Source organism: Dermacentor variabilis, chromosome 1 (assembly GCF_050947875.1).
Source record: "Dermacentor variabilis isolate Ectoservices chromosome 1, ASM5094787v1, whole genome shotgun sequence".
NCBI lineage: Eukaryota > Metazoa > Arthropoda > Arachnida > Ixodida > Ixodidae > Dermacentor > Dermacentor variabilis.
The window spans coordinates 188,196,611-188,219,702 of record NC_134568.1 but is presented as its reverse complement, the minus strand read 5'-3'; the positions used below and the strand labels follow the sequence as shown (position 1 = coordinate 188,219,702).

General features: G+C 43.6%; 1 protein-coding gene across 2 annotated transcripts in view; it reads left to right on the top strand.

Annotated features, from left to right (window-relative positions):
- The window catches only part of LOC142589870 (cell division cycle and apoptosis regulator protein 1-like), a 221,717-nt gene that overhangs the window by 121,743 nt on the left and 76,882 nt on the right, over positions 1–23,092 (top strand). For both annotated transcript variants that reach the window (XM_075701526.1, XM_075701519.1), the window contains 3 exons: positions 1,050–1,327; positions 17,861–18,080; positions 19,983–20,057. In XM_075701526.1, the coding sequence (XP_075557641.1) occupies positions 1,050–1,327; positions 17,861–18,080; positions 19,983–20,057 (573 nt within the window). The remainder of the gene's footprint in view (positions 1–1,049; positions 1,328–17,860; positions 18,081–19,982; positions 20,058–23,092) is intronic.

The following is a 23,092-nucleotide window of genomic DNA, read 5'->3' as shown; positions in this document are numbered from 1 at the left end:
GTCATTTTGTAGTCATTCCTAGTCATCATTAGTCATTACTAGTCATTAATAACCTCTACCAATCTCTATTATAACATTACCATTCTCTAACTGTCACTGTCAATCATTTTTCATTCTTTAATCTGTCTTCATATGGCGTGATGATGCTTCAGCGGACACTCCGGCAGTAAGTCTGTGGACACAAACCATAAGCCTAGAAAGGCTTTCGCCTTAATAATTCTACTCCCAGCTGTTTCTGATGTTGCTTTGGCCCAGAAAATGAAAAGGTATCTTTTTTGTCATTTCCACCCCCTGCTTTGCAAATCTCCTGAATTCCGAGGTTTCCAGGTCGGCTGTTATGCTGCTGAGGATGAAGTCCGCCTCTTAGAGCCACATGCATAAGTTCATCGGCAGGAATGTTCCTGACATGGATCTCCATGAATAACTTGTGCAGAGCCTTTTCAATATGAGGGACTTTTAGCACTTGACAAGCACCTGATTGCATTATACTACCTTTGCCTTGATGTCAGTCTTGTTGTGAAGAATTGTACTACTTAAAAGTGCTTCATTAAATTTTAGATTACTGCGGAACTTATGACTTCTCATTTTGTTCCACTCTATGTAGGATAGCCACGTTGTCTGTAGACTGGGTCTTTGTGCGTCTAACTCATGGCATTGGCACACATGTGGAGCAGTGCTGGGTGACAAATACAAGACAGGATTTCCAAAGGCTGTGTGCGGGCCAGATGTGCCAATTGTTTGCACATTTTTAATTGTCCCAATGTTTGCTTTGTTACATTAAATCAACTATGTATTTGCATGGTGTATCCTTGACCCCTCATACCAATCAGCTAAATGGATTTCTTCACTGCTCTTATGTGAGTGAGCAGGTGAGCGTGAGCAGAGAGCAAAGAATAGTAAACATTCTGCTTAAAATGGGTACTGAAAAACACTGCCCATGGTATTGCATAGAGTGATTCCATTGTTATCATTTGAATACAAGTATATATTAACATAGTAATGTTTCAGAAAAAGGAAACTGAAGTAGGTGCATTGCTTTTTACAAATAGGTGATGCTGCTTTCAAGCCCATCTCTGGAAGAGCTGTATCAGCAGACCTGTGCCCTGGCTGAGGATGAATCTCGATTGGGGACTGCGATGCACCCAGCACGTGTGCTCTCCTTTCTGGTGGGCCTCAAAGGCAAGAGTGAGACAGTAGCCATTGGGGGTCCATGGTCACCATCCCTTGATGGACCGAATCCGGACTCCGACCCTCAAACACTGATTCGGACAGCTGTGCGCACCTGCCGTGCCCTGACTGGCATTGACCTCTCGGCCTGCACCCAGTGGTCAGTGCTCATCTCTTGTTCTGTTCTCGCTCTGCCCCTGTTTAATTACTACCCTTCTGCAATGCTTATTACTTCTTGCAATCCTCTCTCTTATACCTGACGTGGTGGCTTAGTGGCTATGGCATTGCACTGATAAGCATGAAGTCGCTGGTTCAATTCCTGGCCGCCGCAGCTGTATTTTGATGGGAGCGTATTGCAAAAACGCTCATGTACTTAGACTTATCTGCACGTTAAAGAACCCCAGGTGGTCAAAAATAATTTGACGTCCCCCACTACAGCATGCCTAATAATCATATTGTGGTTTTGGTATGTAAAATGTCATAAATTAATCTAATTTCTTTTCATGTTTTTGCCTGTATCCATCGCAAACAGACTCAACTGAATGCTCATTTAAAATTTTGCATGTCCTTAACTATTGGACCTATTAGTGCATATTTCATTTGTTCTTTTAAACTTTGCATTCTGTAGAGTGCTGCTAAAATTGATTCCATCTTCATTCTTTATTGATTTCCTACAAGGCTTATCAAACGGAATGAGTCAAAGTCCAGCCTTGCTTCTCGCAGGGCTTTTGATGTCTTTGAAAACTTGTCTGTCATCCAGTGTGTTAAGCAGTCAAGTATATTGGCCTTCAGTGAAGCCTGTTTGTTTTTAGCTCCAAGATCCTTAGCTTGTTACTTAGCGGGTACCCAGTGCCACAGCAAATTGCTGCTATGCCATCTATTACTGCAATTTTTAATGCAAAGCATTATTTGGCTCTTACCAGACACTTTCTGGTAGGTTGCAGTCCAATAGTGGGATCGAACCTTGGTCTCCCAGCACAACATTTGGTGTTTGCCGCATGTTGCTTAGCACAAGCAAAAGCACATGAGCATGCACCAGTTTCCATTCAACAACAGAGTGTAACGAAATGGGCGATTAATATTAAATCATACCACTGTCTTTCATGTGCGTCACATCACATAGCAAGTTGCTTATAAAAGCAAGAGCATGGCAGTGTCTTTCATTCTTCTCTTTTGGCAGCTGGTGCTTTGTGAGGCTGTGTTATACAGCACCCACATTTGGGAACGGCCCATATCCCCCAGTCCTTTTTTCATAGCAGCTGGTGCTACGTAGACACTGTATGGCATTGTGTCACCTTCAGGATTGGCTTAGACTGTGACAGAACAGGTTGTAACGTTTCTTCGCTGGGGTATAAAAAAATCAGTCATCATGCCATTGCCTTTATATATTGTATTCATCGTCATCCTATTGGTGTCACCACACGCATGCTCATGTCACACATAATTGCTCACCTTACGCAAACTTATTGGTCCATCTTGTTACGCTTTGCAGAACCCCAAACAATGCTGGATAGCCAGCTACCTGCAAATGCTTCAATAACATCAATTCCCACAGTGTGTGGGATCTGCATAATTGCTTTATATGTACTATTTCACATTTTATTGCTTTCTTGTTAGTGCTTAAAGTGGAACAGTCTCTTGGAAGATTAGAACTCTTTGTCCTTAGGCCTATTCGCAAACAGACCTTGGTAGGTTGACTTTTGTTATTCACCGGGGGGTCACAATCTTGTGAAGTTTACATAATTTATAGATGTTGGTAGTGTTGAAATGCACAGAGGACAGTGTTATGACCATATAGCTACCAAATCCAACATTATTATGAACCTCTCCACATGGCATATGCCCCCGCCTGTGACCATCCTTGTTTTTGTCTTCATCAGTTGGCTAGAGCTGTGTGCCAATCATGCATGACTTTAGGTAGGTATTGTAGGTACCTAGCTATCTAGACCACAAGTGTGAAGTACTATATATGATCTTCATGGGGAGGGGGGAGGGAGGGACGCAAGACATTGTCCTTGTGGTTCTTTCTCTGTTCTGCGTTGTGCTGTTAGTTTCGTTTGCATCAAGATGTATTAGCCAGCCCACCTAAGCAGTTTGCTACTGCACTTTGCCAATTTGCTTTGATTTGACAATGATGCATGAAATACAAGTAGACATGATTTGAAATATCAGTTGGAACGCATTGGTTTTCCAGTTCTCTAGCCGAGTTTTCATGTCCTTAAAACCAGAAATAACAGCAAATTTAGTACATTGATATGGATATATTAGGTAGACATGAAAATGATGCCTAATTTTTTTCACATAATCGGCATTCTTTTCATGCAACTTCTCACACATATGCAGAGACTTCCATATTTCATTTGGAAAGAAAGAAAAGAGTTTGTTCATTTATTCACACCTGGTTTATTGTGCTGCCTGCACATGCACACTGCGCACTGTTTCTCGGGCTGCAATTTTTTGGTGCATAACACACACCTTCAAATGGCCCCTAATTGTGGATGTGTGCAAAGCCTTTGCTTTTATATGTGTAGCAAGGTAGTGCAGCTGTAGTATGCATCATTGTCGAAATAACTCTAACCATAGTTTGCTGACATTGTGAGAATACAGGAAAAGTGTGTGAAAAATTAGCGAAATCATCTACAGTATTCTAACATATCCAGAATAGCTATAGGCTCTTCATGATTATGTTGAGGTCAGTGCGCGTGAGCCCTGCTTTCACATGGTATACTGTGTGGGGAGCACATGCACCCATCATCCCCCGCGTCGGCGTGTCGAGAGCCGGCATAGACAGGAGAGGTGTGCACTGTGCCCTCTCCCGATTCTTCCTCGCTCTCGCGACCCGCGCACACCCTTCCTCCCCGACTCGCGGGCAGGTAGCTGATGGGCGAGGAGGACATTCCCCTCGCTCAGGTAAAAAGGTACAAAACAGCGCGACCGGGGGAGACCCTCTTTCTCTGACACTGGACCCCTAACCTGTCGGACTGGAGTACCGGCCGCAACCCGTGAGTGACCTCGTTTGCCTGACTATCCCAGGCAACGAGGCCAGCCTATTTATTACTGTTACAAAGAGGACGTCCCTCTGCCAGTATTCTTTATTGCCGGTAGCAATAAACGTTCTTACAGTTGACGCCGCTGGTACGAATTAACTTAATGACGGAGTTTGAATTAAGCGGCTTTTAAATACATTGGAAACCTAGCAGGCCAACCAAAAATTTGAATTTTGTTTGAATTAACCGAAAGTACGAATTAACAATGTTTGAATTATCGTGAGTCTACTGTAAATGAAATTGTAACTGCCAAGTCAAACGAAAATGGCTAAATAATGGAGGGAAATTGAAATTGGCAATTGTTTGTTGATTGCATCTCAAAAAGCAATATTTAATTAAGGGGCTTGTACATTATATCGAGCAACATTTCTGTTGAACATTTCAAAATAATGGAAACAATTAGTAATTCAGTAAGTCAACACATTCATCAAATGTACGTTAGTCACCTTGATTGATACAAGAATGGAAAGTGTTAAACAGGAAGTAGATTGTGTGTGCATGCAGTTGACAGAAGGCCTCATACCTCCAAGCCACACTGTTGTAAGTAGCTGGTTTGGCTTGGAGCAGTGTGGCCAGACCAAGCATTGCTGCAGGCTGTCACAGTATGTACAGGGTGGCAGTGCTGTTGTGTACACAAATTTCTGGCTTGGTGGTCATTTTACATATTAAATTAGCGGTTTGTGGTTACATGTGTATAATATCAACTTTGTTGGTGCAGTTTCATCAGATCCTGCAAGGTCATCCCGATCTACCCCCTCCCCCCTTCCGTATTATATGGAGCCAGTTTTATTTAGTTGGACAGCAGCGTCATTCTGCATCGAAGCAGCCCACATGACATAGCTTCGGGATCACAACGCTGCCATATCCACAGTAGGAGTAGTAGACCTATTTCTGGACACCTTCTGGTGGACCAACCTCCGGACTCACTGCATTTACATGCATTGCACTGGGTGGGCTAAGTGACTCACTGCTACATTGCACTATGTTATCTGGCAGTTGATAAATGGTGCTTGGTGGCATGCGCTGTAGTCATTATCGACTCAGCAGAATAAACAGCAGGTTGCAGCTGCTGGTTTGGCAGTGTGACCATTTTGTGAAGGGTGTGTGGGAGAATTTTTTAATTCTCTATTGCAAACTGTGGCTGGTGCATTGGTAGGCAAGTAATTATGGCAGGAACCCTGTGCTTTTTGTCTATAGTAAGCATAAACTAACCACGTGCAAGTATTGCCACTTGTAAACCTGCTTCATCCTTCATGTAACTTTCATGCTGTCTGCTAATGGCTACTCAATCAGCTGCCCCACTTTAATGGACAATGATGATAATTGACAGGTTTAAAGGAGAAAGACGCCTTCAACAAAAGAGTGCGATTGTTGTGGTTGTGATGTACTCATCCTAAAAAGTATGTTGCTAAAATCTCAATGTCATATGTTATCAAAAAAATATGCGGTGGGAGGCATTAAAAGAGAAATTTTGGGTATATAGGCCCAGGTAAAACATATACCTGACGGCACTCTGGCACTAGTCGTGTTGCCATCCGAACCTTTAGACCAACTGTCCTTCATGTACAGGTATATATGAATGCCAATGGGATTGGGATTTTAAAAGCAAGAAGGGACGAAGAGATACCTCATTTCATAAATTTGCGACAAAAATGAATTGTGAAGTACTATTGTGATAAACGCTGGTATGGAGTCATGGCCTCTCAACCTTTCAACCTTGGATTCTTGCCAGGAAAACAAGAGTTGAGCATTTTTACAGCAGAAAGATGCTCAGACTTGTACTCACGCTCAAATGTGAGCTCAACCTTCGATTCTTGCCAGGAAAACAAGAGTTTAGCATTTTGACAGCAGAAAGATGCTCAGACTTGTACCCATGCTCAACTGTGAGGACAAGTCTTAGGTTCCGGATGGTAAAGTACATGTGCTAGGAAACGAGTGTCGCAATAAAAACTTAAATCTCACTTAGAAATGAACATAGGATTACTGACTAAGAAGAAACTGTGCACACTGTTAATCATGCGTATAAAACTCACGCGAAATGTTTCTTTCTTTTGAATTCAAAGCTCATGTACTTCCGTACTTTGTAAATGTGTTTGTTAGTCACCAGCATTTGGGCCGACCGTCAGTGCAGGGCACAGACTTTCAGCACGAGCGGCGTTCTTTGAGCAAAAGTGCTGGAAAGGATGTCCCACTATAGCATTCCTCTTCTTCGTTGCAATTACCCCCAGGAACGAAAAGGAAGTTGACCAGCAACCTAACAGCTCCTCACTATGAGTGACTCTTAGTACTGCTTGAGGCGCTGGTCGTTGACAATGTCTTGTCCACTACAGCGCGTGTCCGAAGACGTTTCAACGGGTTCGATCACTTAGTTGACGGGGGATTCGCATTCGACGGTAGCGCCATTCATACTTGGGCAGTGGTTTTGTAAAAAGAGCAGATGCAGCGGAAGGAACCAACAGCCTTACAAGGGCTCCAGGAAGGAAGTCAGGTGCAGAAGTGGTGTCACCATGAGTGCTCTTCTGGTGCTCTTGGTTATTGGAGGTAAAGGCCTATGAGAGATCACAGCACTCTTCAGCATGTCTTGCTGTGACAAAAATGGGCGCACATTCAGATGTATCCAGCCGGCATGATAGAATTGTGTCGATGGTGTGTGACGTGTGCCAACCGTGCAGTAGGAAAAAGGGTGAAAAGTCTGTGGTGCTCTGAGTAGTGGTTTTCTATGCGTAAGTTGCGAAAGGCACAATCATGTCAAATTTTTGCGGTCGGAGGTTACATACATGGCAAGCATGTCGCCAAGCTTACATTTGAAGCGTTATATAGGCCATTGGTTTGGCGATTGTACGCTGTAGTTGTACGATGAACAGTGTGGCACTCTTTAAAATAAAAATGGCTTCAACTACTTCAGACGGGAAGACATGTCCACAATCTCTGAGCAGTTTCTGAGGATGCCCATGACGCAGGATGAATCGACGAAGCAGAAGCAGGCAACATCGCGCGCTGTAGCTGCCAGGAGGGCGGCAGTTTCGGCATATCGCGGGAAGTGGTCGATTGCCACAATGGCCCAGTGGTTTCCAGCTAATGTCAGGGGAAAGGGCCCAAACAGGCCCCTTTAAACGGCTGGGTAGGGCAAGGTAAAGGTTGCAAAATGGCTGGTGAGAGGCGGGGTGAAGATTCCGGCGGTGACAATCGAGGCAAAAGCGAACGAACTTCTGAACATAGCTGTACAACCCTCGCCAGTAGCACTGCTGTCGAAGGCGCTGGGACATTTTGAAAACTCCCGAGTATGCACACTGTGAATCGGCGTGCAAAGCTGCGCATATTTCAGAACACAGACAGCGAGGCACGATTAACAACCACTGGTGACCATCAGGATTATAATTGTGCCAGTGGAGAAGGGTTCGCGAATGGCGATGTGATGAGCTTGACGACGCAATGTGCGAGTGGTTGGTTGTGCTGATGAACGAGAAAGCAAGTCTGTAATTGATGTAATCCAATGGTCCTTGCGCTGCTCAGAAGCGATGATCGTAAGGTCGAGCAAAAGAACTGTAAACTGGGATAGTGAGCAGCAGGCATCGTCGTTAGCTAAGAGAGAGTGTGAGAAGGCGTCGGCGTCAGAATACTGGCATCCGCTGCGGTACAGCACGTGGATATTGTAGTCCTGCAGGCGATCTTGTCCATCGGGCAAGATGGCCTGAGGGATCTTTCAAGGAATGTAGCCAACATAGTGCATGGTGGCCCATGACTACAACAAATGTACGGCCATAAAATAAGGCCGAAACTTAGTAAGTGCCCAGATGATGGCCAGGCATCCTTTTTCTGTCACAGTGTAACTCGTCTCGGCTTTCGTAAGCGTACGACTTGCGTAAGCCATGACATATTCACGAAACCCCTGTTTGCGCTGGGCTAAAGCAGCGCCAAGACCAACACCACTGGCATCTGTATGCACCTCGGTAGGGGCTGTCGAGTCGTAATGGCGAAAAATTAGCAGAAACGTTGGCAAACAACGGAGCTTTGTGAAGGCCTCGTCGTACAGTCGCCGACCGTTTATTCGGACCTCACGGGTATGCGGAAATGTTCGAATAAACAGTTGTCCGAAAAAGCAGATTAAGAAAAAAAAAATCCTTTATTTCCACGCACTTCTTCGTGCTCGGCAGTAGGCTTGAAGAAATCGTGAATGCGCCGTTGCACGCTGTTCCGTTTACGCGCAATCAGATAAGCTTGAATCTCGGAGAGGGTCGTACGGTCACTATAGGCGGCTGAAAGCACAGTCACTGCTTGTACACACTCTGCATCCGACGGCAGCGTAGCCTATGGTGCGTCATCTTCCTACTCGGAGTCATCATCCGGCGGCGCAGCAGAAGCCTGACGAATGGTCTCGCGTCGTCGAGTTCTGCGCATGTCAGTACAGCAGTATCAGCACCTGTGAAACTGTCAAATGAGACGGTGTCCGGAATCGCAATGCAACCACTGCGCAGGTCTCAGCAGAACATTTTCAGCGTCAGTAGGGAGCACATCGGAAAGCGACAAATCCTAGGCCTCCCGGCACCCGCTTGCCAGCATTCCCCAGCGCAGTCTGCGCGGGCACTGTCGGCGCCATCAGACACTTGACGCGATGTTTACTAATGCCGCGTTGCATCACTGCAACCTCGACACAGCACACAAAGCAAACATCACCGCGCCGTCACGCCGACACCAGTCGCCAAAAGAAAAATGTGGTCTACTTGCAGCACCATGCACGAAGAAAGAAACAAATCAGCTGCTGGATTGTCTTGACATGGCTCACTAAGCTGAGGCTGGAACTGCTGTAGCTACAAACCAGGCAGAAACGATGATGATGAGCGGGCATTTGCAGTAGCGCCACTTCGTGGGGCAGCAAGGAGGCTCCATTCAAAACAAAAATGGCATTCAGCAAGTCGAACCATGCACCGGTCAGAGTCGATGCATGGTGCTCTCAATCGAGTTGGCACAAGGAGTGTCCGAAAAATCAGACATTAGGTTGCAAGGTGTCTGAACTTTCAGCAGTTATTATACATTATGGTCTATGGGGAGAATGGCGGTGCCGCGAAGCAGACCGAATAATCGAGCATGTCCGAATTTTTGGAGCCCGAAAAATCAGTCAGCGACTGTACTCTGATGACCACGTAGTTAGGGGCCCATTGCTTCTAAGTGGGTTCGTCAGGGGCAATATGATGGCAGTGAAATTGCATATGAAATGTCTGAAGTAAGAGCACAGACCTATGAATCTGCGCAAATCTATGATGGACATCGGCTTAGGGAATTCGGCAACGGCCAGAAGCTTAGCTGGATCGGAGATAATTCCATCCTTGGATACAATGTAACCTAGAATTGTCAGCTGCTGAGCAGCAAATCCGCGCTTCTTGAGGTTTAGTTGTAGCCCGGCATTTGTTAAACACATTAAAACAGACCGGAGCCGTTGAAGGTGCGTGGTGAAGGCGGGAGCAAAAACAATGTCATCAAGATAGCACAAACACGTGTGCCACTTCAAGCCATGCAGAACTGTGTCCATCATGCACTCAAACGTTGTGGGTGCATTACAAAGTCCAAAAGGCATTACATTAAATTCGTATAAGCTGTCGAGTGTCACAAAAGCTTTCTTCGCCCAATCAGTGTCTGCCATGGGTACTTGCCAATACCCTCAGCGCAAATCTAGAGATGAAAAGAATTCTACGCTTTGTAGGCTGTCACTTGCATTATCTATGCTCGGGAGAGGGTAGACGTCCTTGTCAGTGATCATGCTGAGGTGGCAGTAGTCCACACGGAACCGCACAAGACCATCTTTCTTCATAACAAGGCTGTCAGGGGATGCCCATGGACTGTTGGAAGGTAGTATCACCTTGCGGCAAAGCATGTTGTCAACCTGTTCATTGATTACACGGCGTTCTGCAGGAAATGCACAATATGGACGTTGCTGCAATGGTGGTTGCAAGCCAGTGTCGATGCGATCTGTAACAGTTGATGTCCTGCCCAGTGAAGATTGCCCTACATCGTAACGAAAACGAAATTCTTCTAAGAGGCACAAAAGCTGAGACCGCTGGACCAGTGTAAGGTCATCGGCAATAGAAGAACCGAACACATCACTGGGCGATAGGTCACACAGGGTATGGGAGCGGGTTGCAAACTAAAATGGTGCTGGAGCCCTGTATGATGTCTACTGTCACAAAAGGTAGCAGCAGACCTTTCCAAGTGAGAAAGCGTTCAGATGGAGACAGTAGTGCAACAGGTTCTGAGATTCCACTGCAGTACATGGGCATAACCGTTGACATGTTCGGAGGAACGTAGGAGTCGGCTTGGGCAAGTACGTAGTTCCATAAAAGTGAATAAATGTCAGTGAGCAGCAAATCTAACAGCACTGAGAGTTCTATTTCAGCCCACACGCAATGGATGATGGCATTGTGGCGCGAGCATAACGTCATGAGAGCGTGAGAAAAAAATGAGGAATTCTATGGCTTGTAGAACGTTGTCAATGACTACACGAGCAGTGCAAGCCGCTAAGTGGTGCATATGCTGAGCAAAGGCTGCATGGAGGGACAGCCCAGGAAGGGGTGTCACGACTTTCTGAAGTAAGCGGCAAAGCTTAGCGTCCATAACACATACGGCTCGTGTCTACCAGTGCAGATGCATGAACACCATCAACAAACACTTCAATTACATTCTAGGGACTGCATTGAAGACTTTCACATTTGTGTCGCAGCCCTTGCCTCTTAGACTTTGATGATTAGTTTTCCTTGTCCCGAGTTACGGGCGAGGTCGCATCGGTGTCAGAGAGCGACGGCGAGGAGACGTTGGGACAGAGGGTAGTTGATGTCAAGCACAGTATCGATGACATAGGCTATGGGGGGTCATAATATGTACGGTTGGGCTGGCTGGTCATGGGTGGGGCGGTGCTAGGTGGCTGCACACAGTTACAAAAACATGTGACGTGACCGGCATAGCCGGACACAAAGCATATGTGCCCGTGGTCGGGAGTATGCCACCGGTTTGCTGGGGCAGATTGCATCCATGTCACAGGACGCGTAGTGTGGGGCAGCTGCTGATATGACTGCATGGCTAGCTGCAGTCGGGGCCTAGCCACGACGTCAAAATAATGGAGAGGCATACTTGGAGAGAGTGGTTGGGTCCTCACGACGACTTCAATGTAGCCGAGTGGTGCAGCCACCAGGACCTGTTGGGGTGGTGCAACGACTTCAGCATAGCTTAGTGGAGCAGCTGCAGGAAAATGATGGTGCTGGTCTGGTAAGACTCCACGATTTCCTGCGCAATCATGCAATGGAGCGGAGGCATAAAATTCGAGGCAGGCTGTTGTATACGTGCCAGCTGAGTGAAGGTCTATAAGGAGAGCTGGCATGCAACTTCCTCCCGGAGGAACGCTTTCATTTCTGCAGGCAGCACTGACTGGTCAGAGATGGCAGCCAAACCAGCAATGTGTTCATCACCCGATGAAGGGCGACGTGCCAGTGAGCGCTGCCTACATAGTTCGTCGTAGCTTTGGCATAGAGTGACGATGTCAGTCACGAACTGGTTGCAGTGAAAAGTAGCATGTGAAAAGCATCGTCCTCTTTTCATCACATGTCCGATTTTGTCAGACTCCGACATCGTCATGTTCACTCTCTTGCACAAGTCCAGAACATCTTTATTGTAGCTGGTAAATGGTTCACCCGGTTGCTGTGCACATTCTTGCAAACGCGATTCTGCGCACGGCTTGTGCACAGCAGGGCAATCAAGCACAGCCACTAAAGAGGTCTTGAACCAGCACCACGTCACAAAATCACACTTGTGGTTGTTGTACAAGAGACTGACCACACCCGTGAGATAAAAGAGCATGTTGCTCAGTTATGTGGGATTGTCCCATTTGTTGTGGTCGTTCACCTTCTCATATGTCGTCAGCCAGTCCTTCACGTCGGTGTCGTCCGCACCACTGAAAATGGCAGGGTCCCTGTGGCAAGACACAACAGAGCACATGAGTGACTGAGGAGGCGCTTGCTGGGATGCATTTTCAGGCATAATTGAGCATAGGGTACGGGATAGAAGTTCCAGGATTGGCGTTGTAGGCCGAAGCACCTTTCACCACTTGTAAAGGTGTTTATTAGGCGCCAGTGTTTGGGCCAGCCGTCAGAGCAAGGCACGGGCTCTCAACAGAGGCTGCGTTCCCCAAGCTAGACCCACTAGAAAGCACTGGAGATGATGGCCCACTATAGCGTTCCTCTTTTTTGCTACAGCTTCATTAAAACCATTTCTGGTAACTTTTTTTCGACAATGTAACCAAGTCACAGCCCAAAGCACTCCACTTTTAACGAAAAGTTGCCAGGTGATGATAATAATAAGCACTCGTAATTTTGTCTTTTTCATCTTTATTTTCTCTGGAAGTCCTTCTTATTATAGTTCACACTGTAGCTTTAAATTACCTCCTGTGGTAGTGAGTCATTGCTTGGAATATGGAAATGGAAAACTGCCATGAATTTGCTCAAACTGTATCAGATCTCATGCTCGGCCTAGAAAATTAGAAGTACTGACTGTTGGGCGTGTTGGTAATCTATACTCAAGGAAGAATGGCACAAACGAACAGGGCTGAGAAAGAAAACATAGACTGCGCTCATCTGTTTTTTCCTTCTTGCTCCTGTTCCTTTGTGCCGTTCTCCCTTGAATATAGAAAAGTAGTTTTGATACACCCACTTAGTTTACAGTAAGCTCCTTGGTATGTCTTTAGAGATAGTGACAAAGGGAGGTTCATATAATATTCTTAAGATAAAATGGGGTGAGTTATTGAACTTAGCTGTAGTTCCATGAAGAATTTTACTAGGGCCATTTACTGACTATTTACCTAACTAAATATGTCACCAGAAAGTCACAGACTCCAAAAAGGCAAAGTTGTCATTAAATTGACTAAAAACTCGCTAAATTTAGCAACTTTATTTCTAAGTCGGCAAAACTGACTAAAACGTGTATCAATGATAAATGATCTCCGCATTGTGCGCATGTTGATGTCTGTGAATTATTTAAGAGATATTCATGGGTGCTATGTGTGTTGCATTTGCATTGGGTACTCTAATGTGAATTCAGTTTTGGGTGTGCGTTATAGTCCATGTGGCATAGATTTCTTCTGCACAACTGCTATGTTCTAGTGCTTTTCTCACAAACCTAATCACACCTCTTAGAAGGATGTGGTCCTCCTGTTCTCCTCTGGGAAAAAAATAAAAAGACCTTTTTTTTTTTTTAAATATTTCTTCGCACACATCACACACATAATAATGCATAGTCCTCAAGGCAGGCAGCAACCGTTCATGGTTTGAGCCATTCAGAAGTATAGTCTGCATACGGAAACCAGATGGCAGCCCTTTTAATTCTCGAATAAGATTGTAAAAGTATTTCTGTCCTTGAATTTTTGGTTGAAGAGGAGTCAACTTGCATGTATTTGCAGATAGTACAACCAGATCCTAGACAACTGCACACCATAGACAGAGAGTTCAACCTTGTTCCTATTATACTAATGCCTCTTCTGCACAGATTGAAGACCGCACAAATAAAAAACGTACTTGACAAAGTTTGGATGAGCTCTTTGAAGCCAACCGGCACAAAATTTTGGATGACATAACAGGGTATCACCCATGAAAATTGTGCAACAGAGACATTTCTTATACAAAGACTGAACAAAAAAATGGCCATTATCGCTCACCAGAAATGACACTGAACCAAGAATGCTGAGAACCACTGTGGTTCTTCTGCATGACCTCCAAGATTCGGTGGTGTCCATGGTGCATTGAAAAATCTCTGAGACCCTGGTCTGGCACTTGTATTGTATCTGTTAACCACCAGGTGCATGCGTTGTCTATGGTTAGGTGCTGTTTAAGAAGTGTTAAAAAAATTAGACAATTGCCAGCCTGGTTCAACTACCAGCTGGTTCCTGGTTCAACTACCAGCTTTGCCAAAATTGCTTCAATAAACTACTCATCAATAACCAATTTAGCCAAAGTTAAATTTCCTTGCACTTAGCCTTTAAAAACTGGCGTAAGAGGCAATGCCCTTGAGAGTCGCAAAAAGGTGAGGAAGTAAAAAAAAACTGAGGCACAGATGGGTCAACGCTGAGTGTTGCAGAGACAACTGTTCACTGTAATACTCTGAAATCAATGATATCAGGCAGATGTCATTGTTGCCCCAGTTTGGGCTTGGAATTCAATAAAGCGTTGTTTTCCAATAATTTCCTTTGCTAGCAATTGGCTTTTCTAAACGTAAGGAATATAACCAGTGAGTTTAAAGGTTTGTCTGCTTGTCTAGAATAATTTGCAGTTTTCTTTTAGTTTCCCTCTAAGAGTCCAGTATTCTGGAAACAAGGGGAAAACATATGTATTCAGACATATTAAGGGGTGCTGATCAGCTTGTAAAGATAAAAACATTTATCATGTGTGCAAAACTTTATCTTCTTGCATACTAAGCATAAAAACAAACATTGTAGTTTGTCATGAGTGCTCAGTTTGCATGTGGCATTGTTGTGAGTTGCATACTCTCTGCATCAGAGGTTTGTGTAATTTATATGAGCATGAGTTGCTTGCTCGTAGCTGGTTACTTATATCACCTGTAGTGGCCTAAAGACATGTTGCGCAGTTGTACATCTGCGGTACTGCCTTAATGGCTAGAGTGTTCTGTCATTGGGCAAAGGGTTGCGGGTTTGACAGTATGCCTGCAAGGGCAGTATCTTTATAGAAGTAAAATTAAAATTTTGTTTGGGTATTTTGTTTTGAAGTGGTCAAAATAAATTTTTGTGCCAAAGTGCAGTGTCTCTTATAGCTCAGGTACAGCCCAAGAAAGACCTACCACCTTATAGATATTTCCATTGAAAGGAGAGAGCACCTTCACTCTGGACTGTTGTACGTGACAACAAAACACGCATACTGCCACTTCTGCAATGCTTTTTGAGCGGTAGCAATGCAGGTTCACAACAGTCCAAGGTGCATTATGGCAACACCCAGGGAGCTCTCATTAGAAGGGTGTATACAGTATTGTGAGTGCCTGCCAGGAAAAGAAAAGGAAAGAAGCACAATTTACCTTTAATAGATCTTTAGAACTTGAGTACATATGGAAAGCTTTCGTCCCTGCAAACTGCCGTTTGTGCAAGCATGCTTTGATATATTTCAGGAGCTAATCACATTTAGGAAAAGTTGCAGCATGCACCTAGGGATGGGATAGTTTCATTCAGGCTTGAATGTTAGCTGCCTTTTGACGTGTTGCTGCATGATGCTTGTTAATAACATGTCTCTGTCAGCAAGGTTGAAAGCACCTTGCTTGCAAATAAAGTGTATAAAAATCAATTTATAGGAGCACAGGAGCAAGCTCACTTGTGTTGGGAATGCCCACACTTATGTACAGCATGGTTGATTTCACAAATTTGGCACACTTCTACAGGTGGGATTATTTGAGAAAATTTCTAGTAAATCTCGTTTTGTATCATCTGACTGAAGTTTTATACAAGCACTTTCCCCTAATTAATATTAATTTAAATGTTTTCCCCTTCGTTTCCTCCAGCTCTCCCTCTTTAGGCCTCTGAGCCATCCCCCCCCCCCCCCCCCACCCTTATACACGTTTCCCATTTAGTGATATTTTTTCCAGCCTTTTTTCTTTTTTAATTTATTTTTCTTAATTTGTGCAGAAAGATTTTATCCACTGCAGCGTGATGTTAGCTGAGCATCTAACCAGCACTTAAGGCAGTAGATCTGGGGAAAGGGTTTTTCTTGGATGTTTTATGTGAACACAAGAAAAAGTAATGATATCTTTGGCCACCGAAGAAACTTTGAGGGTAATTGTGAATTAAAAAAGCAACGCTTTGTTGTTGTTGCGAGCTCTGGTAGTGTTCTATAATTTACTGTTTGTATAAAAATTCATCAGCTTTTTTTTTTTCTTGGGTAATTTATTGACAGTATGTTTTTATAGCTCGTGAAAGAAGCACCAAAAGTGCTTGCAGTCAAATGGAATAGGCCTAATGGCTTACTTCCAGAGAACCTGACTTGCGCTGATAACTTGTGTGCACACCCAAAGTTACATGAAATACCTTCTGCGATGGTTAAAAAAATATTGCGCATCACACTGAATGGTGAAGCTAACTTTCTGCTCCAGTGTATATAATCCTCCAAAACTGAGTGGGTAAAATGTCTTTTTCAGCATTTTCTGAATACCAATAATCTAGGTGTCTAAACATTGAATTTAGACAACCTATGGGTTCGGATGTGTGCACAAGGGCTGCCAGTTGCATATGATAGGAGCATACAAATAGGGTGCTGAAGAATTCTGTAGGGGGCATGTGTGGATGCAAATGCAAAAACCTAGACGCTGCTTCCAGGGGCTGCTGTGCCACCTCCCTTGTGTGTTTGACACTTAAGCTGTGCCGTAGCATGTTGTCAATATCTAGATAATTTTTTGCTGAGCTCAGCTGCTGTGCCAGAAACAGCATTGCTCGTCTGCTAAGCCTTCATGCACATGGTGTGCTGTCATGCTATAGTCTTGGCATAGTGGCTCAGCGTAGGCATAGAGTAGAGGCAATCACTTCTTTGATAAGCCTGTTGTGTGGCCCTTTTTTTCAGCATATCTGTCCCCTAGAAATTGCTTTCAAGTGATCAAGGGGGGTATAAATTTCTTGTTTTGCCTACTGGACTGGTGTCACTTGTACTGAGAAGCCAGGACAGGTAACCATACTTCTACCCTTCTTGGTGCAACATTTAGGAGGCTACGATGTCGCATTGGTTGTTCATGACTTTTCTCATGAAATGATGACACCAAATGAAGCTAAATAGCTTTTTAAATTTTTATCTGTAACTTATTTTGGCATCTTTAAGGTGTATTTTATTACATTTGGATTTTATTCAGCCTTCCTGCTGTTTCAGCTGTGCCATTTGTTTAGTAGATTGATAATACATTTTCTAAAATAAAGAAAAGGCCATCTTGATGCAGTAATAAAATACTTCTTTTCATTGGTTCTAGACTGCATTGATGTAGGGTTATGTTGGTCAAAGTATTAAAAAAAATGATGAGATAATCTGTGTTGCATGTATTAGGGATCTTAACACTTATTCTTCCAAGGCCCAAGCTTATGGCCCCCGTGCAGGTTAATGTGTTCTTACAAATTAGCTTATACAAGGCCACACACTGGATAAATTATACAATCGTATCTGACACCAAGCTACCTCATTTGCATATAGGATCTTCAGATCAGGTGATTACGTTCAGAAATATGAGAGTTAATAGGAACTGTGGTGCTGCTATCATCAACGGGATGTATGACCAGCAAGCCAATCATATTGGTTGCATACAGAATACTTGCTTTTACCTCCACTCTGTTTCTACGTCGGATCGCCTTGATGACTGATGCTGATTGTTGGATGCTTCCTGTGGCTGATACTGCAGCTGCAGCAAGAAGAGGCATGGTACGTGCCGGGCCTGAATATGAGATGCTTGGGCTTTGTTTCGCTTGTCCCACGACTCTGCTGCTGCACGAGTGATCATGAGAGAGCTAGTGAGGCAGTGCGACGACGTCCGGCGGGTGGGGCTCTGTGGGGAGAGGTGCACCCTCGTCTGGCAATGGTTGGGAGGTGGGGGGGGGTCGGGGCGGGCAGGGTTGACGGCGGCCCCTGTTTGGCCCGCAGGTATCGCTTCGCCGAGATCTGCTACCGTAGGGAGAACGCCTCCCCCAACGGCGCCAAGGTTCCAACGGCCACCCTGGAAAAAGTGGTGCTGTTCTTCCCCGACGTGTGGCGCTGCATGCCCACCCGACAGGAGTGGGCCGACCTGGAGCTGCGGCTGCGCAACGCTGACACAGCGGCAGACGACTCGGCAACGGCAGGCGACGCAGCGGCTCCTTCCAAGGCACTCGGCCCTCTTCTTTGCTTCTACCACGCCTCTCTTCCCCATTTGCTCACTTTCTTGTTGGCACAGCATAGCCATTGGGGTGCCCTGGGCTTTTTTTTTTTTTTTTTCATTTTTTACCACATTGGTCATCCATTGTGCCTCCACTGCTCGAGCCATGAATCACCCAGCAGGACGTGCCACTGCTGCTCCAGCCCCATCGGATGGAACCACCAGCAACGTTTGCTTGGGAAAACTACTTACATTTTATGTTATTTGCTCTCTCTCTCTCTTTCTCTCTCACTGAATTTTAGTACAGGTTGTCACTTTGGACATTACTTTATATTGGCCAAGATTTTTATGCCAATGCTTATGGGGCACTCTTGCCTGCTTTACTTTATTTTTTAATATCAAAGGGGTGGTATTGTAAGCCACCCTTTATTTTCAGATGTCAACAGTCATCGCAAGACCACCGTTGGGAAAGAGCCATCTATGTAAATGGGGAAAATAAGGGATTTGTGATCACAAGAATAAGAAGTATGACGCAATGGGGAAAATACATAGGGAGTGGTAACGCAGGGGATAGAGGATAAAAGAAAAACTGAGTAAAAGGAATGAAGATCTAAGTTATGACAAATAACTCTCATCAGTGATATTTTTAAGTAAGTTGTGAACCTTTCGGTTAAATTTTGAGCGTAAGAAGAAATGGTGAGAACAGATATCCAAAACTAAAGTTTATCAAATGTGGCTTTAATTGTTTAGTCGGAACCTCAAATTTGTTTTATAGTGGTGTGTGAGAAGAATAAGGAGAATCGAGGGGCTCAATTTATAGCAGGAGTTCAAAACGTTTATCTTGCACTATATATATATATATATATATATATATATATATATATATATATAAAAACTGCACAGTTCACATGTGCAGGCTCTCCATACTGCACTGAATTTTTATTTCAGCTTCAAGTGTTCCTTTTAGAGCTTTTAAGTAATTGTGTGGTCTATGTAGGCATACATTATATAGTTTCGCACAAGACGCACTTAATATCTGCATTTGTTTTTAATGGCTAAATATGCTATTCTTTAGTGTAATGCAGTGTCTAGCAATAGTGGTAATGTGTTGTGGCTGACATATCACTTGCATGTATTGTTAAACATGGTCAAACACAGCCAAGCAAAATTTAAAGCCTAACTTTTGCATTGTAAGGTGGTTTCAGGATATTGCAGCACTTTCTATGATTAATATCTTCAGCTTTGAAGCCTGCTGTTCATGTGATATTGCTAGTTTCACTAAAAATACTCGAGAACTCCAGTTCATATGTCAAAAGGTGCTTCTTTTCAGTTATTGGAATATGCTTTACTGTTTTAGCCTAAGATTTTAACTTGATTTCTTTTTTTTTTTTGTAGAAGCATTAAATTAAAACTAACTTTCGTTATAATTTTTGTATTGTCACAACTCTTTCAGCATACAGATGAAATACTCTAATTCAGTCAAGTTTTGCTTGCCACAAACTCTCTGGCAGTGTTTGTGAACTGCTAAGCTGTAACCAGTCTTCTTTATTTATTGTAGTTATAAAAACTTCATGTGGTTTGTGTGGTGTCATTTTTGTGATTCAATTAGCTTTCTTAAATTGATGCCTAAATATAAATCATTGCCTGCTTCCTCAGTACCCTTGTTCTGTAACATTATAATGCATAAAAAGAATCTGGAATGGTTGCTTAGTATTACAGGGGTTGGCAAGCATTAATTGTGTAAGGACTGTGCCTCACCTATATTACTAGCCAGTTTATCTAAACTGCTAAATGTTTGTTCAGCTGCAAACTTGCATGGGACTGCAAGATGCTTATTTCATACCTAGTGCCTGATGATACATTTGTTTTGTTGCATTTTGATTCGTGCTGTCTGAAAAAAAAAAAATACAGGAAGAAAATGCTGCAGAGGAGACCAGCATAAAAGAGCCAACTCATTATGCTGACTTGGACCCTAAAACTATGAAGGTAAGTGTTAGTAACCTGTGATAGCTCCATTTTCTGTGTGCAAATGCTATAGCGTTCAAGTAGGGAGGGCTGGGGAGGGCTGGGGAGGGCTGTTAGTCTTAACTAATAAGACAGCAGTGGCAGCCTGTTTAAACTGGGTTTTCCTTGAGTGCACATGAATAGACCATAGATGTCAGATGACCTGCCTGCTTGTATGATATAAGAAAATGCCTGATTTTTAGAGCTTTTTTATAAATTGGCACGAATAATTGTACGGTTTATCATTTTTGTCTAATTTAACCCTTTGTATCCCAGGGGCAGCAAATATGGCCATGATAGAAAAGAATGCTATGAATCTAGTTTGTGTTGCTAAACTTTAATACCACTTGCACTCTTCGAGGCACATCGACGCTTCCAAATATGCCTGGTAGATGCCACTGACTGTCCTGACAGCAGTGCTGCCAGAGAAAGAAAAATGGGGTCCTCCTCCAGGTACTCAACTTACTATCTACCTGAACTTTCTAACAACTCGTAAACAATTATTTTGCATTTATTCCATTGTGATATTTCTTGAATGAAGGACCATTAATTCCTATGTAAAATTTTTGAGGAAGAAGCAACTAGAAATATTTGTTTTCCCCCACATTGTGTTGCATCCACATATGTAGCCACCAGGAATGTGGGGTTCCCAACCTTCAGTTGCAGCATTGTGAGGCTGCCTTTTTGGTTGTACCGTATCACAAAACATGATGAGATGTAATAGTAATTTTGGTTGTTAGTGCACCACATTACCATTTGCCAGCGTGGATTTTGTGTGTGTGTGTTCATGCATGCACCAGTGGCATAGCCAGAAATTTTGTTCAAGGAAAGGTCCTGTAAGCCTCTCTCCCCCACCTCCTCCCCCCTTTCGATACGCCCCTGATGTAATAGTGGTTTTCTTTTAAGGGAGTATGGTAGAGTAAACCTCCCAAAAAATCGAAGTTGCAATTTTGGCACAGAAAAATTGACTGCACTATGAGGAACAAACCTGCGGAAGCGCGACCTCGAGCGCCCGCTCAATGCAGTTCAAATGTTGCAACGAAGTGTGTCATGCGCCCTGGCGTTTAAAAATAGCAGGGAAGGCCAATTTGCTTATCGTTGTCGTTCGCGGTGTTCATCGTTATGGCGTGTTTTCTTTTTTGTTTTCTTGCTTGTGTGTGTGTGGTAAGTAAATGATTTGTACTAAAAGATCATATATCAATTAAAGGAAAATGACACATCCGCCCAATCGTAGCAATTGCCACAAAGGAATCCCATACAGGTTCCTCGAAAGAAAAGCGTCGCAGTTGATGAAGAATTCTTCCTCATCCAGGGCTCGAACCCGGGACCACTGCCTTTCTGGGGCAGCCGCTCTACCATCTGAGCTAACCAGGCAGTTAGCAGATGGCAGGGCAAAGTCGAATTTGTTAACTACTCAAAGCAAGAGTTTGACGGAATAGTCCTTTGTAGAAAAGAGATATATTGCATCAAACTCTTGCTTTTGCTTACGTGGTCGTGGTCACCTGTTTCAAGCTTCAAACGTATTACTTGCCCAGAAGATGGCACGATCGTCCCGCAAATGGAGCAGAAAGAACTTTCAAAGGTAATGGGTCCTCTGAGCAAATGTACTATTAATGGACGAATACAGAACACCAATGAGTCACTCAACCAACTCATCTGGTGCCACTGCCCCAAAAACACTTTGCCTGTGCTTACACTTTGAAGACAGAAACTAAAGATGCTTTAGCCTACTACAATGATGGTAATTCTGCACGAAAAGCTGTTCTGGAGGCCCTTGGTCCGTTCCAGGTCTCTCTTGTAATATTGTCCTCGACAGGATGGACAAAGGGCGTCTTGACAGGGCAGAATTCTATAACTCTGCCGAGAGCAAGGAAGGATGACAGATAAAAAGGAACAATAAGAAGGCTTTAAGAGATACCTGCAAGAATGACAGCAATGAAATTTATTCTCCTGGGGCATTCTGAGCATCCACATGCAGTATTCGAACATAAAACTTCATTTTTCTCAAATTGCATTTTTTAAATGAATTTTTCAAATTCAGTGTACCTTTTCTCAGAAAGTATTCATCCCATTCCAGTGAAACTTTGTACACATGTACTACAACCAGTCATAAATATTCTGAACTAAAAAAATCTCTGATGATATGAATGATAACACTGGAAAAATTTACACTGCAAGAAACCCCCCTTGTGGCTTCGTGCAAACGTAGATGTTATTTTTTTGGGGTGCGAACTCCACAAAGTGGGTATAATATCTCTTTAGTTCAGATATAACCTATGGGTATTTAGAATAACACTGTGTAATATCACCACATTCCTCTACTTGGTTGCAGAGAAAAGGTACATAAACAAACTAAACACACCTGGAATTTCGGGAGTGGGCCACAGGAAAGGCACACCAACTAGACACAAACAAAGTGTCTCGTGTTGTACCCAAGAGCATCTTTTGTAAGCACGTGAAATTTGGTGCAAATATCTGCAGCCGTTTCTAAAATATTACATTAAAACTAACTTGTACCATTTACCCTACCCTACCTCCTTAATGCAATACACTATCATTTTGTAAATGTAGTTAATATAATGAACGAGAAGAAAGGAAACTTCTTATGATTTGACCACGCATGTGTGCACAAAGAAAGGAAACTGAAGGGCCCGATTATTGTTAATCATGACCAGGGGTTATTAGCTGTGGTTGAAATTGAAGTGTAAAAAATAAATAAAAGGGAAATAAAAGTGGATGAAAAGATAACTTGCATCAATGGGAGCCGAACACACAACCTCCGCATTTAGCGTGTGATGCACTACCAAAATATATGTACATAGTACATAATACAGTCGACTCTCGTTACAACAGACCCTGATAACCTGACAAAATATGTCCGTTTTATCCGAAATCTGTAATATCCGAAATGCCTCACTTCCGAAATTGTGGTCACGATTTGTAACAACGTTAGTGCAAACAATGAGTGATCAACGTCCAAAATAAAAAACAAACAAACAAATGTAGTTTTGCCCGAA